The sequence below is a fragment of the Fulmarus glacialis genome, unplaced genomic scaffold (genome assembly GCF_000690835.1).
Source record: "Fulmarus glacialis isolate BGI_N327 unplaced genomic scaffold, ASM69083v1 scaffold11269, whole genome shotgun sequence".
In the NCBI taxonomy this organism is placed as follows: Eukaryota; Metazoa; Chordata; class Aves; order Procellariiformes; family Procellariidae; genus Fulmarus; species Fulmarus glacialis.
Window position 1 is genome coordinate 10,254 of NW_009233870.1, and position 14,470 is coordinate 24,723.

At 39.1% G+C, this 14,470-nt stretch overlaps 1 protein-coding gene across 1 annotated transcript; it reads right to left on the reverse strand.

Moving 5' to 3' along the window:
* Positions 1-1,047: 1,047 nt before the first annotated feature.
* On the reverse strand, positions 1,048-11,932 carry EAF2 (ELL associated factor 2). The gene is made up of 5 exons (XM_009585463.1): positions 11,844-11,932; positions 11,011-11,147; positions 10,120-10,265; positions 6,346-6,612; positions 1,048-1,887 (listed from the first exon to the last, which is right to left on the reverse strand). Exons 1-5 carry the CDS (start codon positions 11,910-11,912, stop codon positions 1,841-1,843), a joined length of 666 nt encoding a protein of 221 aa, XP_009583758.1. The 5' UTR covers positions 11,913-11,932; the 3' UTR covers positions 1,048-1,840.
* Between the last annotated feature and the right edge of the window lie 2,538 nt (positions 11,933-14,470).

Below are 14,470 nucleotides of genomic sequence, written 5' to 3' on the forward strand. Positions count from 1 at the left end.
ACCAAGTACTCTGCTAGAGTTCCCATACCAACAGTAATGATCCGTCAGAGAACTCAGTACCCTCTCCCTTGAGAAAGTTCCAAGTATCTTATGGTGGTTATTACATAGCATCCTTCCTCAAGGTTGCTCATTGGCCCTTTTCTTCTCAAAGACCCCTTTGCCCATGGTTACTAACTTGAGCTTTTTCCTTTGAGTATAAAAAAGAAAATGTTTTGCTTCTTATGATACCAACTTTAGGAAGCTGGGAGACTAGAAAGCTGTTACCTGGTGCAGAGCATGGACCAATGCCACAGATGGGGATACAGAGTGCAAGGTGGGGAAGCATCAGAACGCAGAATTTCCAATATTTCATTTCTGCCTGGTGGTACCAATGTGAGGGGCATTCTTAATCTGTCTAGAGGTAAGCATGGGCTGATACTCGCAGCACGTTGGGAGAATATGCTAGTCTAGTACCATCTATTGTATACATGTACTGAGTGTGCGTTTTTTCATGTCTGCACATTCAGGCTTACATATAGAACTCAATCCTCACAGTTTAGACACAGAGCTGCGATTCAATCACTGCAATCTAGCAAAGGAGACTTCTGTGCAAGACTCAACAGATTTATCTCATCAGAATTCATCCTACAGACATTCGCTACTGCTAGTTACAAAACTCTTCAGTAGTAAGCTACAGGATGAAATTTGGACTCCTACCTGCAGTTCTTCAGGTCTTGAAATATAAGTTCAAATGAGGAAAAAAATAAGGCTAGGCAAACACCTTTTCTTGTCTAACACAGTATCACTTACCAATGGCATTTGGATGTAATCTGTGCAAATATTCATCAGTACACTAGCACCGCCATAAACTTTTGGTGAGCTCTTATGAGGGCTTGTCTCGATGTAGGCAAAAGCGATAAACACCCAAGTCCTGCGGCTGGGTGGCGAGTCTGTATTAGCTACCACTTCTCTGCTTTCTATTTCTTTGCATGACGCTTTCACTGGCATGACTACTATAAGTAGAAAGTGGCATTCTTAACCAGTAAAAACAGAATCAGATGCATGAAAATGATAAATATTGCTTTATTAAATTACTTTTATACTCCTACAAAGAAATTTTCTGATTTCCGTTACAGAATTAAATGAAGGAAATTAATTGCCATCTCTGCAGTCAGCTAAATTTAGATACAAAAAGGTTGTAAAAAGACCAGCCTATTCAAGTTACATAAAAAAGGCAGAGAAAAGACAGGTTCCCTTAGGAATCTTGAGGCTCAAATATAAAGTCCTATAATACAATGAAATTAAGAATTCAGCAATGTGTTGAACAATTGTAAACTGTAACTGCACTAGTGGACCACATTATTCAGCAGTTTCCTTAAAGGTATGAACTGTGAACTGAACAAAAAGCGTAGCTGACACAGCAGACCTCATTTAGTTGTTCTCCCTTTCACTCCCTCCCAGTAAAAGTTGTGAGATCAGCATTCAGCATTTAAATGATAGGAAGGAAACTTGCCTCCATAAATATCAGAAATTTCTCCATTCCATAACTATTTATATAAAGTAACTAGCTGTTACAAATCAGTTTCAAGTAAAACAGGTGGCTGAGGCAAAAATAATCAAAATCAGATCATATACAATTTTACTGTAAATACAGTAATTTGAAAGATAAACACATAACCATAGCACTGACAGGATATCAATGCTGCTGTATTATAGACATGATGTGTCAGTAGAAAATTAGGATGTCTATTATCAAAATCGAGGACATTCATTCCAGTCTCTGGTAATCTAATCTTAGTGCAAAACAGATGCTAAGACATATTTAGCAAAAACGGTGATACATTTAAGGCCAATTATTTGTTCAGTCATCACTATCGCTTCCAGATTCACTCAGCTGCAAGTCATTTCCTAGAAGAAAGAGAGTCATCATATTAGTCATTTTCAAGGAAATACTTCTCTTCTTTCAAGACATTCCCTTTCCCAATTAAAGGCTTACAAAAACTAATACCAAACAGGTCAGGGAAGGTTGGACTAGATGATCTTTAAAGGTCCCTTCTAACCCTAACTATTCTATGGTAAGAGAATAAATAGGTGTAGAACCAAACTCCCCAGTGACAGAACCTTAGAGAGATCACTTTTCTACAATTTTAAAAACTTGGCAAGGAAGCCATCAGCTTATTGGCCACAACTGCATTTATCTAATATCACCAGATCACAAAAGACAACACCTAGCTATCTTTGCCACCCACATTTTCATGCTTCATAAGTGGGAAAACTGCTGGTGAATGCAGTTTTGTTAAAAACGAGTTGTTGGTTTTTTTGAAACACATCTGAATGCTACTCAGCTGTGCTTGAAAACAAAGTGGTGTCTCAATCAAGAAGAGCAGCTCTTTGATGTACCATTTAAAGATGTATCAGTGACCTACTATTTCAAACAGGTTTTGGAACAAGTGAACAAACAAAACATCAAAAGAAATTTTACAGAGCACTTTAATTTGGTGGCTATATATATTTCAAAATGGGGAAGTAAGAAGAGAGACTACATTGTGCTTGCAATGGATGTCCATAAGCTTAGGGGGTGGGAGAGAGGTAATCTTTCCAGGATGACAGATAACTAGCAAAAAATACAGCAGCATGCTATACAGAATCTACATCATATCTAGCAACTTCCCACGCATTTGTAAGAATTTGTTCCAACTAGTATGCTTTTATTCACACCTCCCTAGCCAAACAGCCATTAAAAAAAAAAAGGAATGCATCTCAGGTTGTGCAGAAAAGGCCTAAGAAGTGAAGGGCGGGGGGTGGAAATCACTGAAACTGAGTAAGCACACTATTTTCACATGTCCTTTCCTCAGCTGCAGCACCCTTCACAGATCACTTTTGCAGATGGGTAAAAAAGTATCCTCAAGAGGGTAAACCCAACAAGACACTCAGATTGGATCTTTTGTTATCAGGCATATCATTTCTGCCAGAACACCGAAGCTTTAACATGGCTGCATTTAGCCTTTCTTTGTTTTTCCACTATGTCATCATTAATGCTTAGAAAGTGGTACATGGTTCTCTGCAACAAAACAGAAAACACTTCATATAAGAGAAGAATAGTGAAGATGGCTGTTTCCAGCAATCTTTAAAGCATTACTGTAGACAAATTTTTTCCAGTCCTCTATATAGAGACAACATTTACAGCAGTATTGTTTTAATATAAATTAAAAAAGCAATTTTGAAAGAACAAAATCAAGTAATTTGTCAATAATTATTCAGGACAATATATTATCCTGAGAAATAATATTTCAAGGCAGAGAATGGCATTAGTCACTCAAAGGAAAACTTACAGTGAATTCTTAGAAATCCCAGCCCTGTTATGCACTACCTACTTTAGGAGAGGACTGGGAGTACGAACAAGATGATAACCCTCCAAATAGTGATTCTGCAGCCTTCAAAAGTTATTTCAACATAGTTAGTAGAAATTACACAAACCCTATAACACCAGCCAAAAATACCAGTGCTTGTGAAAACCAGCAGATGGGAAAAGCAAGAACTCCAAGTTCCAGAGTCAGAAATAATGCATTAGGATTTACTTCAGGGAAAACTTTCTGCCCCATTTTTATACCCTACCTCCAAAAAACACCTTCAGAGAGATGGCAAAATAACACAGACTAGAGTTGGTAGTTTTCAGATGGGTTTGGTGCAAGAATGGAAAGTTCATTTAACTAGGACTCTGAAGAAACATCTAGACTCTATTGTACTTTGAAGGCAGCAATAAAGTGGGGAAAACTGTTGAATTATGTTTTCACAGTGCCAATTGCTTATTAGCAATATTAATTGAGGAAACAGATTGCACTGCAAATTACGACATTTCCTAAACTTTTATATCAGTGACTATAATACATTCAATTGAATTCTTGCGAGTTATAGGGGATGGGGAAACTCATAGGAGTGACCTGTGTTTCACAGATCTTTGTGGTCACACCAACACCAAACTAATACAAGGGAAAATTATTTCATGACTAGCTGCTTGTACCAGCACCAAGTATCAAAAGAAGTGAAGTTGTGCTGAATACTTGTACATAGCACAAGGCATCAGAATAGCCTGGTCTATGCTGGTCTTTCTTTGGAAAGTTACTTTATTGAACATAACTTTGTTTAAACAAAAAGTGGACATAAAGCAACAGATGATAAAATATTTATGAAGAACAATTTCATTAGTGCCATCATTCACAAACTTTGTTATAAGGCAAGTTGTGAACCTATATAATCAGCTTCTGAAGGTAAAAGGGGAAGAAGCAGTATTTTGGGGGTGAGGGGCAGTCTTGAGCCCTGGATTCCCGAAAAGGTAGATTATGTACATCTGACAAGTATTTGGTTACCATGCTCTAGACACCACCTCCTGTGTTTTCCAAGTTCCACAAAACCTCAGTTGTATGATTTCTGCATGCAAGATGAAACTCTGCTCTACAAGCCTTCCCCCAGCGTTCTGCCTGCACACAGCAAGCCAAAGGAAAACTTCACTAATTACCTAGTATGGCCCCAATTTTACAGAGGTGCACAAAACTAGTCATGCACATAAGCATGGTCAAACCTCAAAACAGGATTAGACAAGCAAACAGCTTGTGCTGACATTTGTTGATTCAATGTTTTATTTTTTGTAAAACATTATTTGAGATGTAAGAAATGACTGTACAGGACCTCAACTGAGAACTCATGCCATTCAAGCTAGAACCATGTGCTATCCATTTAGTTTCTCCAGGTTTCATTCTCCTGCCAAATTCCCTCAGCAAGGGAGCTAGAGAAACACATTCTCCTTGAAAGTAACATTTTTGATCTTTGTCTAGTTGAAATGTATTTTAAGTGTATTTTAAGTTTTAACTGTTAAGTTGGGGACAGAATCGCTTTAAGCAGTAAATAGACCTGTAACCATAACAGAAGTAAATGGGATTAAGCTAAAGGTCTAGGCAACCTCAGATAGTCAAGCCCAAGGTTTGATGCTACAGACAGAGGTTCTACCTGTCAATGTGGTTCTCGAGCACCATCAAGCCACCAACTTCCCCTGTAATAGTTTTGATGTTGTCATGTTTTAAGCAGTGCTTTCTCACTATGACTGTTGGAACTGGTGGACTTGGCCACCTGTACTTGTAAGTATACTTCTCAGTGGAAGATTTGCCAGCTGGGATTCTGTCACTGGGGATAGAGCTTAATCTCGTCTCCAGAACAGTTGTATTTAAAGCTGAAGAACGGGAAATCCCATTCATGAATAAGGGTTGAAATAAATGGCACACTCTAAAGCTACGCAAATCATAAACATGAAGACATTGTTCTCTACAGTGACAGTAAAATGAAAGCAGCATTTAATCCTTTGCACACGAAGTCACAGGACTTTTCAGTCTGATTTTATCTGTACATATGATCTTATGCAGTACATAAATAACCAGCACAGATATTTAATTAAGTATTTAAAATACTAGCTACAAAAAAAACCTGTTCATGTTATCCATTAAGTACTGAAAAAAAAGTAGATCTACCAGAGTCTAAAAATTTCAGTATAACAAGTTTACATATAAATGATAAACCTTAAAGATCTTAGGCTGCAAACCAGCGTTGATGGGAATCTCCTCAAACCAGGAGCCTGCAGCTAAGCACCTAATTAAAAATGAAGAGTCACCATAGCTGAATACTCACTTCTATGTCTGAATACTCCTGCTATTTAGGTAGCAAACTTAAGATTCTCTACCTACTGGGTTTTTTTCTGTCCAAACTCTCCTTTTTTGAATACACTGAGCATTCAATTCCAGGCTGCGCAGCAACCAGGTCTTGAAGAATATCACAGCTACTCTTCAAATTACATTTTTAGTTGCCTGAATGGGTGGAGTAAGATAGTATCACCTGAAAGCAAATCGCCTCCTTCCTTATATGCAAAGGACAGTTTTGCCATGTTGTCCAGTGGAACAGTGCCACGAATAATAGTAGCTAAGAATATACCATCTCTTCTGTAATTCAGAGTATTGCCAGTATAGTATCTTTCCCATAGTTCTACCCAAGAAATTTAAGCATATGTTTTGGGAGTGCCCTGTTAGTTCAAGTATTTTCAATGCAAAATTACTGTTCTCCAGTCCCAATGTATATAACTAGGAGGAAGCCAGAAGAGCTTAGGGAGTATTTTCAACTGCATCAGCTTTAATTTAATAACACTGGGGACCAAGAAGCTTCTAGCCCAGCATCTAATTCAGACCGCTGCTGAACAATCAAACCCTAGCATCACTTCCCACAGTTTTAATTATAACAGAGACATACTTAAAAACAATATGGTTTCCTTTCAGAATCTTGATGTCTGGAATTGTGCACTAAGAAAAGAACAGCCTTTGTACTTACGTAGTGTATTCATCATATGACCACTGCTCTCTTGGGATCTGTTATGACTGGCATCTTTGTCAGGGACAGCCTGTTGTGGTGTGGCAGACACAGTAGGCTGTGGCTGCAAATATGGCATTGATATAGGAAGAGAGGGCTTCGTTTCCTCGTCTTCAGAATCGCTAGAACTATTTTCACTACTTGATGAAGAGGACGAAGAACTTTTAGAGTCAGATGAACTGTCAGAGCTACTCAGCTGGTCCATGATACTGGCTTCTGCTTTTAGCTCTGCAAACAATATGATTTGTTTCTTAGTTAACATTAATCATAACTGAAATATAAGAAGGAGGAAAAAAGTAATAAAAAGGAAAAAATCAACAACAGAAATCAGGTACACACGTTATAGCAACTAAAAAAACCAAACCAAACAAACCAAAACCACCAAAACTCTCCAGAACAAAGAAAAGGGCACAAGCAAGCATCCAACCTATCATGTGGTTTTCTTCTCTTGTAGTTTGGGCACTTTCTCCCTTTCAAGCCAAGCATTAGAAAAAGGGTGACTGTGAACCCAAATGCTAACCCCACATTCCACAGGGTAGTGCGTCCCACATAGCCTTTAATTTGTGCAACTAGCAACTCTTCTGTATTTCTCTCAGCATCCCCAAAGATGCCTTTCACTGACTAAAAACTGCAGTTACAAATCATACAGATAAGTTAGCCATAAGATGTCTGCAGCTGCACCCAAAATGCCTGCCAGCAGTTCAGCATTACAATCATACACTTGTTTGGACTATGTGACATTTTGCTCAAAACCAGGTTAAGCATGAAGAATATGCAACCATTACTATTAGGAAGTTTTCACCAAATCCTTGTTCTCTTTATAGATTTGGAGGCAGGAAGAAAGCTAGAACACCATGAGGTAGACAAGAAATACTGGAAATTAACAGATCAAACTGACTCAACCAACTTGCATTCTCACCTGACTACAATAATATTTAGGAGAGTATGACTGGATAGATCATGCTGCACAGTATGCATTTTTGGTATATGCTAGCCAAACTCCAACATACAGAGGAAGTTAAGTTTTGCAGAAAGAGTACACATAATAAGTGTGCAAAATAGGGGTGCTGCTGAAGCACAAGTCTGAAACAGACCACTGAATCTTGAGGAGTTACCCAGAGTGCAGAAGTTCATCACTGTACAAGATTGTAACTACCCAGACATTTGTTAAGATGGTCTTACAAGCACTTTGAATACTTCAGGAACAGCTTTGATATAGCAGACATAAAAAGCAAGCAGGAGAGTGGCTCATCTCACTTCAAATTTACCCAATACAGAAGAACAGGTTGAAGACGAAAGTCACTAAGATGCAAGATGGCTCAGAGCTTAAGAGAGGAAGGGAGAAGCTTCAACACAAACTTCCATGAAGCCTTCCAATTCCAATGAGTCAAAGGCCACTCTAAGGAAAGGTACTTAGGCCAGTCAGCCTTATCAAAGGCCAGTCTAAAGGAAAATGGTGTTCAGGAAAAATGGCACCTGAAATAATGTGGCTATGGCTACAAAGACAAACTAATCCAATGCCAAGGAAGAACAGAAAGTACAATAAAAGACCATACTGGCTGACTTAAACATAAGAGAAGGGGGGGGCGGGAAATGGAAGCATCCTTCTGTTACTAAGGCCATGTATAAGAGAACAGCTTAAGGACAGAAAAGACAACAGAAAAGCTAAGGCAAAAATTAGGATGCAGCTAGCAGAACGATCAAGAAGTAATTTCAAAATTAATTCTAGAGATGAAATGCCAAAGAAACAACCGATCTACCACACATCTGGAGCTGTAAGCTAACTGAAAGATACCACTCAAGTCCTATGCACTTAATTCCACTTCCTCCCTGCTCTCACCGATATCTAATAAGAGAAAAATTTTAAGTGAAAGGCTAACAGTTAATACCGAAATCTGAGGAATAAGATCTCTGTCTTGAATTTTGACATAATTTAATCTGACAAAACTTAAATTAAGTATTTTCAAACAGTGAAGAAATTGTACGTATACTAGAGTAGAAAGGTAGAGTGATCTTTCCCCCACCCAAGAAAACAAAGTCAGTAACAAGTTCAAGGTAGTGTACTTAAGCAGGAATAGTCAGTTACACAACCACAGGATGAAGAACGATTAAGAAGGCAACACTTCTGAAGAGTCTGTGAGTTACAGTGGATCACTACGCATAGTTCTACCACACCGTGCTGTTGTGGAAACGCCAAGCATTACTCTGGGACGTGATACTATTTGGTCTTTGTGTATAAAGATGAATAGTGCCTATAAGACAGTCTTCTTGCTCAACTCAGCACTGATAAAACCTTAGGTGAAACAGTAAATGCATTTAGTAATAGTATTTACTATACTCCATTGTAAGATAGTGAAGGAGAGTGACAATGAATCAGGGATCTAGAAAACTTAACTTCTAAGGAAAGATTGAACCAGCTGGCACCATTTTGCATAAAGAAGGGAAAAGACATAGCAGCTTCTAAGTTCATGAAGGACTGCTGAAAAGCAGCAGAGTAATCTGGCCTATACTTGCATGATAAATATGAAAGTAGTAATAGGCTTACTGTCAGATTATTTATTAGGAAGAACCTGAACAGTAAGGAGAGCAAAGCCCTGGAATGGATTGCCAGAGAGAATAGAAGATCTGTCACTGGAAGGCTTTAAGAACAGGTTAAAAAATTATGTCAGAAATCTGACCTTAGGACAGAAGGACAGACAAGATGACTTTAAAAGGTCCTTACAATCCCTATTTGTCAATTATTCTGCATTCTTTAGTAGTACTGAAATTGGACTGGCACTACACAAGAATGATACATGTTCGCAGCCACTTTGGTGACTTACAATATGTTTGAAACCACCACTCTCCCCAAAACAACAGACCACCAAGAAAAAGCATCATTTTATTCCATGTGCTCAGGTACTCTTTCTTCTTTGCAACCTCAGATGTATTCTAGTACTGTTCTGTAGTATAGGTTTCTGGTCAGAGTTTAAAACCAAAATGGAAAAAAAAAACCCCTTCATAATGACACATCTTAAAAAAAAAAAAAATCTGTTTAAGGGAATTCAGAACATCTTGGGAGGCAGATGTCAATTCCAGTCAATGAAACTGCCACCTGTCAGCATTTCTGTAGCAAGTAATTACCACCTGCCATCTTCCTTGTCCTCCAAAAGGAAATAAGGTCTCCTATTAAGTGAAATAGGAGTGTCACACCAAACCAGAGTCTCTCAAAAATACAGTACATAGCACTGTTCAAGGGTTGATTTATGCAAGTTTTTAGCTGTCTTTTTCATTGGAACCTCATCTTTCACAGGTCTTATCCAGTAATTTAAAACTTATTTTGAGTTGTAAAGCACCGTAACCTATATGTTGGCTGAGTGCAGAGAAAGAATGAGAAGTGATGTCAAAATGGAAGTGACTCAGTTGGTTCCAGTACAACTATATACTTGATTAAAGTAGCAGTGGAAGACTGAATCGAGGAGAGAGAGCAGTGAGACCCTTGGCATTATTAAGCCTAATGGTTCATCTGATTTTTTTTACCTTAGCAAGTCTCAAATACTGCTTTGTTACCTCTTGAGCCAGAGTGGTCATTTCCATATGAGGGTAAAGTGCTTACATAATTAGCTTCTAGTGTGAATCTAAAAAAAACTAAAAAAAAAAACACCAAAAACCACACAAACAAAAAAACTTGGCTCTTAAAAACTAGTTGCTAGTGAAGAGCAAAGTTTCTAAAACCCACGTGACAGTGGAGCTCACCTCGTTCAATATCATCCATAGGAGAAGATGGAAACATCTTTTCTTTTGGTGGAGAATTTTTAACATTGTTTGGAACCTTAGTTGCATTTCGCATTTGCTGCTGTTGCTGCTCTATGCGAGACTGGACTTTACTGCTGCCTTCAGCTCTGTGTGTAAAAGCAAAAGATTTTTACTTTACTATAGAAGTACCAGATGCAAGGAAAAAGGCAAGAATACAGGGGATGCAGTACCTTAAGTTGTGGAATTATTTGTCATGCCTTTCTAAATAGCATCATTAGATTTCTAGGTACGTTATTATATTGGCATATAATTATATACAGATGTATTAAAAATTGTTTTTTAATACAGTGCCAATAACTTTTTAACCCTTTGTCAGTTGATTTGTTTTTATACCTGGCTACCCAGGATCACTTAATAATAATTCTGCTGGACATTACTTATATGGACTCAGCAGCAGAAAAAAAAAAATACTCAAAAACTTGGTATGAGAAAAACAAGCCATTAATATTACTGAAACATGTCACAGAAATTATCTTTTTTTTATTTTCTCTTTTAAAAGTCAGAAGACAGTAGGCAAGGTACTTTCCAAACAGATTTTTCCCCCCTCTAAACTCATCAGAAAATAGTTACCATCTCTTTCAACAATGTGACGGTTTTTAGTTAAAAAAACCCAAACATTCCCGTTTCTTCTTCCAGCCAAGACTCGAAAGCTGTGAAGTCAGTGTGCTCAGAAAGCAGGCTTTTCACTCTACTGAACAAAGCCAGCTACTTTCTAAAAATGATATTTTGCTAAAAATAGTAATGGGTAGTTATGTATCTCAATTTAGACTTATTAACAAATCGATTTTCACAATGAGTAAAGCACAGTTGTTTCTCCTGTAAATCACCCACCTGGTTTTTTTCACAGTGATGTTGCTACTAAGTTTCTCTAGGCGACATTCTCCAGTGTCATGATTGATAATTAAGATACATTCTTTTAGGTAAGGCTTCTTTGAGCCCTTGAACACAGTCACCGGTGGAGTTGAGCCCTGTTAAATCAGAAGTTTAGTAAGTGTTACTACTCTAGTCATTTTTTTCTTAGAAACAGCAATCCATCACAGTCATGACAAGTTCACTATAAGTGATCATTTCTAGCCTTTAAAAATGTTATCAGTTAATTTAAATTAGATTCACAGTAACCATGACCAGAAGCAGCTGGTGACTGACTGGAATGGGATTTCACCCAGTTTAGCTTAGTTTGAAACTGATTAAATGTTTACTTCCCAATGAGAGTGTGCTCACTGTAGGACTCCTTTTACCAAAAGGGGTTTCAGTTACCATATCAGCAGAGCAATAAAGCATGGCAGGTAGTAAATTTTCCCTTTCCAGTCTTTCCTGCTTTAGGACTGCACTAGAGCAGTAAATACCAAGGGTAACCTGCACTGCCAACATTGAAATGAAGCTTCTCTGTGTACGCAACACTTCTGGGTCATCCTACAGCATATTTCCAATGCGGTGAATACACTTAAAGTTACAGCGCAGCTGTTTAACCTTTAGGTCTTTTGTAATTTTACATTCTTAGAGCAATTGTTTTTCTACTCTTAATAAAAAAAAAAAAAAAAAAAATCACACAAGCAGCTCTGAAACAGTACTGAAACTTCATATCCTTCTATATTCAGTATATACTTATGAAAACAAAATAAATTATTCCCTTAGGCCTGCCACTCTTCAGCCACCCCGCTCACCTCAATATTTGGCAGTGTTATTGTCACCTGTTCACCTTTGCCAACTTCAAGGTCTCCTTCACAGGACATATCAATAGATGCAGGCTTAAAGTCATCTAAATACAAAAACAAACTGGATTATTTACAGGCTTTTCAGGAATCTTATAAATGCAGACACCTTTTAATTGCAGTTGGAGGCTATTAAGTTAAAGTGCCTTTTTTGCTAGTGTATCATCTACCATTCCCCTGAGCAGATCATTCCGTAAGTCAATAGAATTCAAAGTCAAGATGGTTTTCTCAAGATTCAGTGTTAAGTGTTAACACCTTGCAGTTAAAATTAGAAAAATGCTTTTAGGTTTTATTGGTTTAAGAGGCTGAACAAGCTGTGTTATATTTCAAAAGATAAATCCTCACATAATTACTTTCAGAAAAATCAACAAATAGTTCTTGAAAGTGTTGATCCCAAATGTGGGAGTTGTAGACAAATGACTGAAAATGCAAAGAACAACATCAATCCTCAAATCCATTTCTGTATCCACTTCTTATTTTACTATAACATGTATGTCAGAAGCTGACCAAAACTTGGGTTTCAGTATATTTATTTTTGTCAAAAGTGAAATTACTTCCCAATTAAACATTAATTTCCTTTTTGTCTTTTTCAACATCTGAAGTGTTGATTAAAATAAGTTTTAAACAAAAGAAGATATTAATTTCTGGTCCTTTTCAAAAATCCGAGACATTGAAAATGAGCATGTGTTCAGGCATCAGCACTGCTGCTATGTAACATAGCATTATCTATGAAGTATTATTTCCACCACAAATGAATTGGGAAGGGCTACAGCTAAAAGGCCTGCCTGCACAGATCTAGAGAGATAGGACAACATCAGGAGGCTTTGCAAGGCACGTGGTAACAGATGTGGGTTTGAACCCGTGGTTCCAGCAAACTCAGGCGCAGGGCCAGTCTTGCACCCTGGGGATGTCCGGTGCCCTGCCTTGCACGCTGGGGAGAGGCACGGAGGGACCAGGCGCGTCCCATAAAGGGGACCCATTAGACGGCCACGCTCGCTGGCCACGGCATGCACTCCTTGCCTCGCAACGTCACGTCACCAGCTGCTAGTCACAGGTAGCAGCACTCTGTTACAGCTGGGGAGCTTCCCAGTTCAATAACACTGCCTGTAACCCACTGGCCAGGCAGCACAGACCACAGCTGGGAACCCTGGCTCCAGCTTGTACACCAACCGGGCAAGAAAACGAAGCTTCAAGAGCTGGTGGGCAGGACCATGCACACAGCAGAAGGCTTTGAGCTAAGACCCAGGTAACAGCCCCTGCTAACCTTGTTTATGGCAAAACCCCACACGTCGTCTTATAGGGATAAGCATAAAATAGTTCCAGAGTGTCTCATCGAATTAGAGAATGTTTGCTTTAGTATACGGCCACTGGGTAGTTAATATTTTAGAAAATTAAGATACTGATTCCAGTGTCCACAAACAGACTTCTGATGTTAACTTTTAACCAGCAGATGTCTTCCCATTTACTCATTTGTTAAAAAAAAAACTTCAGGTGTCAGAGAAGGATATTTTTGCATGTGCATTTGACAAAACTGATGAACGTGCCAGTTTCTGTGTCTCATTTGTTGGAAAGGAAGAGAGATTTCAAAACAGATTTCAGTATAAATCATCAAATTACAGGAGTCAGCAAGAAATTGTAAGGGTAAGAGGTACCAGACGTGGTTTTTAGACCTCTTTAAAATTAGGGTAAATTTCAAGTTACAGCATTTGTTTAAATCCATTTATAGCTTTTGCCCGCTCCCTCCCCTCTCCCCTCCTCCCACAGTTGCAGACAATCCCTACTAAGTGCCGTTCTATTTGCTCACAGAAAGCACATTACCCATCTCGCTGCACTGCGTGAAAGCATACGGGACGTTCCCCAGAGAACGTACGTGAGACTGAATCTTGGGGATCAGTCTATAAATAATGAGACATCAAAACCAGAAGCAGCAGTCCTAAATTACCAGAACTATAATCCTGAGAGCATTTGTTTCCTAGCTACCCTCAGAATCTTTGAGCATACACCTCTCTAGATAGTAATTATGTACTCAGGGAGGGTATACTAGCTTTGTGATTAATACTGCCTTTAACCTTTGATTGCTGAATTGTACTTCTAAAAACTAAGCACAAGGAAAGAGAGCAAAGCCAGAGCTTCAGCCCAATTCGGTTTTCAGCAGAACTATTCTGCATGCAAAAGCTGTAAAAAGTGAAGTTAGTGCCCAGAAAGTAGCGAGGGGCAGCACTGGGATACAATGGCCGTACACCTCACCGGCAACACGCTCTCAGGAGCGATTGAAACCCCATCGGCACCCCACCGCCCCCGAGATCCCGGACCAGCCCCCCAGCCACAGGGACTCGGTTCCCAGGTGTGCCCCAGGATCTCGGGACAAAGGCAGGCAACTCATTTCGGCTTCCCGGGCCTTGCCCGTGCAGCTGACTGGTATTTCAGCTCCTATCAGGCTACCGGTACGACCTGCCTACCGAATAGATAAGCTCCTCCACAGATAGCGTTTCGGTGCCTGCCCAAGCAGGGGGGAGGGCCCCCGAGCCCGGCCGCAGCGCAAACAAACCCCGCGGTAGTTTTGCCAAGCTGCTCTTCTC

What these genes read in the sequence shown, in the direction of transcription:
- EAF2 (XM_009585463.1), bottom strand. Translation starts at nt 11,912, where the DNA reads ATGTCCTGTGAAGGAGACCTTGAAGTTGGCAAAGGTGAACAGGTGACA. An exon ending in TAACACTGCCAAATATTGAG is followed by an intron (nt 11,148 to 11,843) that starts GTGAGCGGGGTG and finishes CTGATTTAACAG; the next exon opens with GGCTCAACTCCACCGGTGAC. An exon ending in TCATATGATGAATACACTAC is followed by an intron (nt 1,888 to 6,345) that starts GTAAGTACAAAG and finishes TCTTTCTTCTAG; the next exon opens with GAAATGACTTGCAGCTGAGT.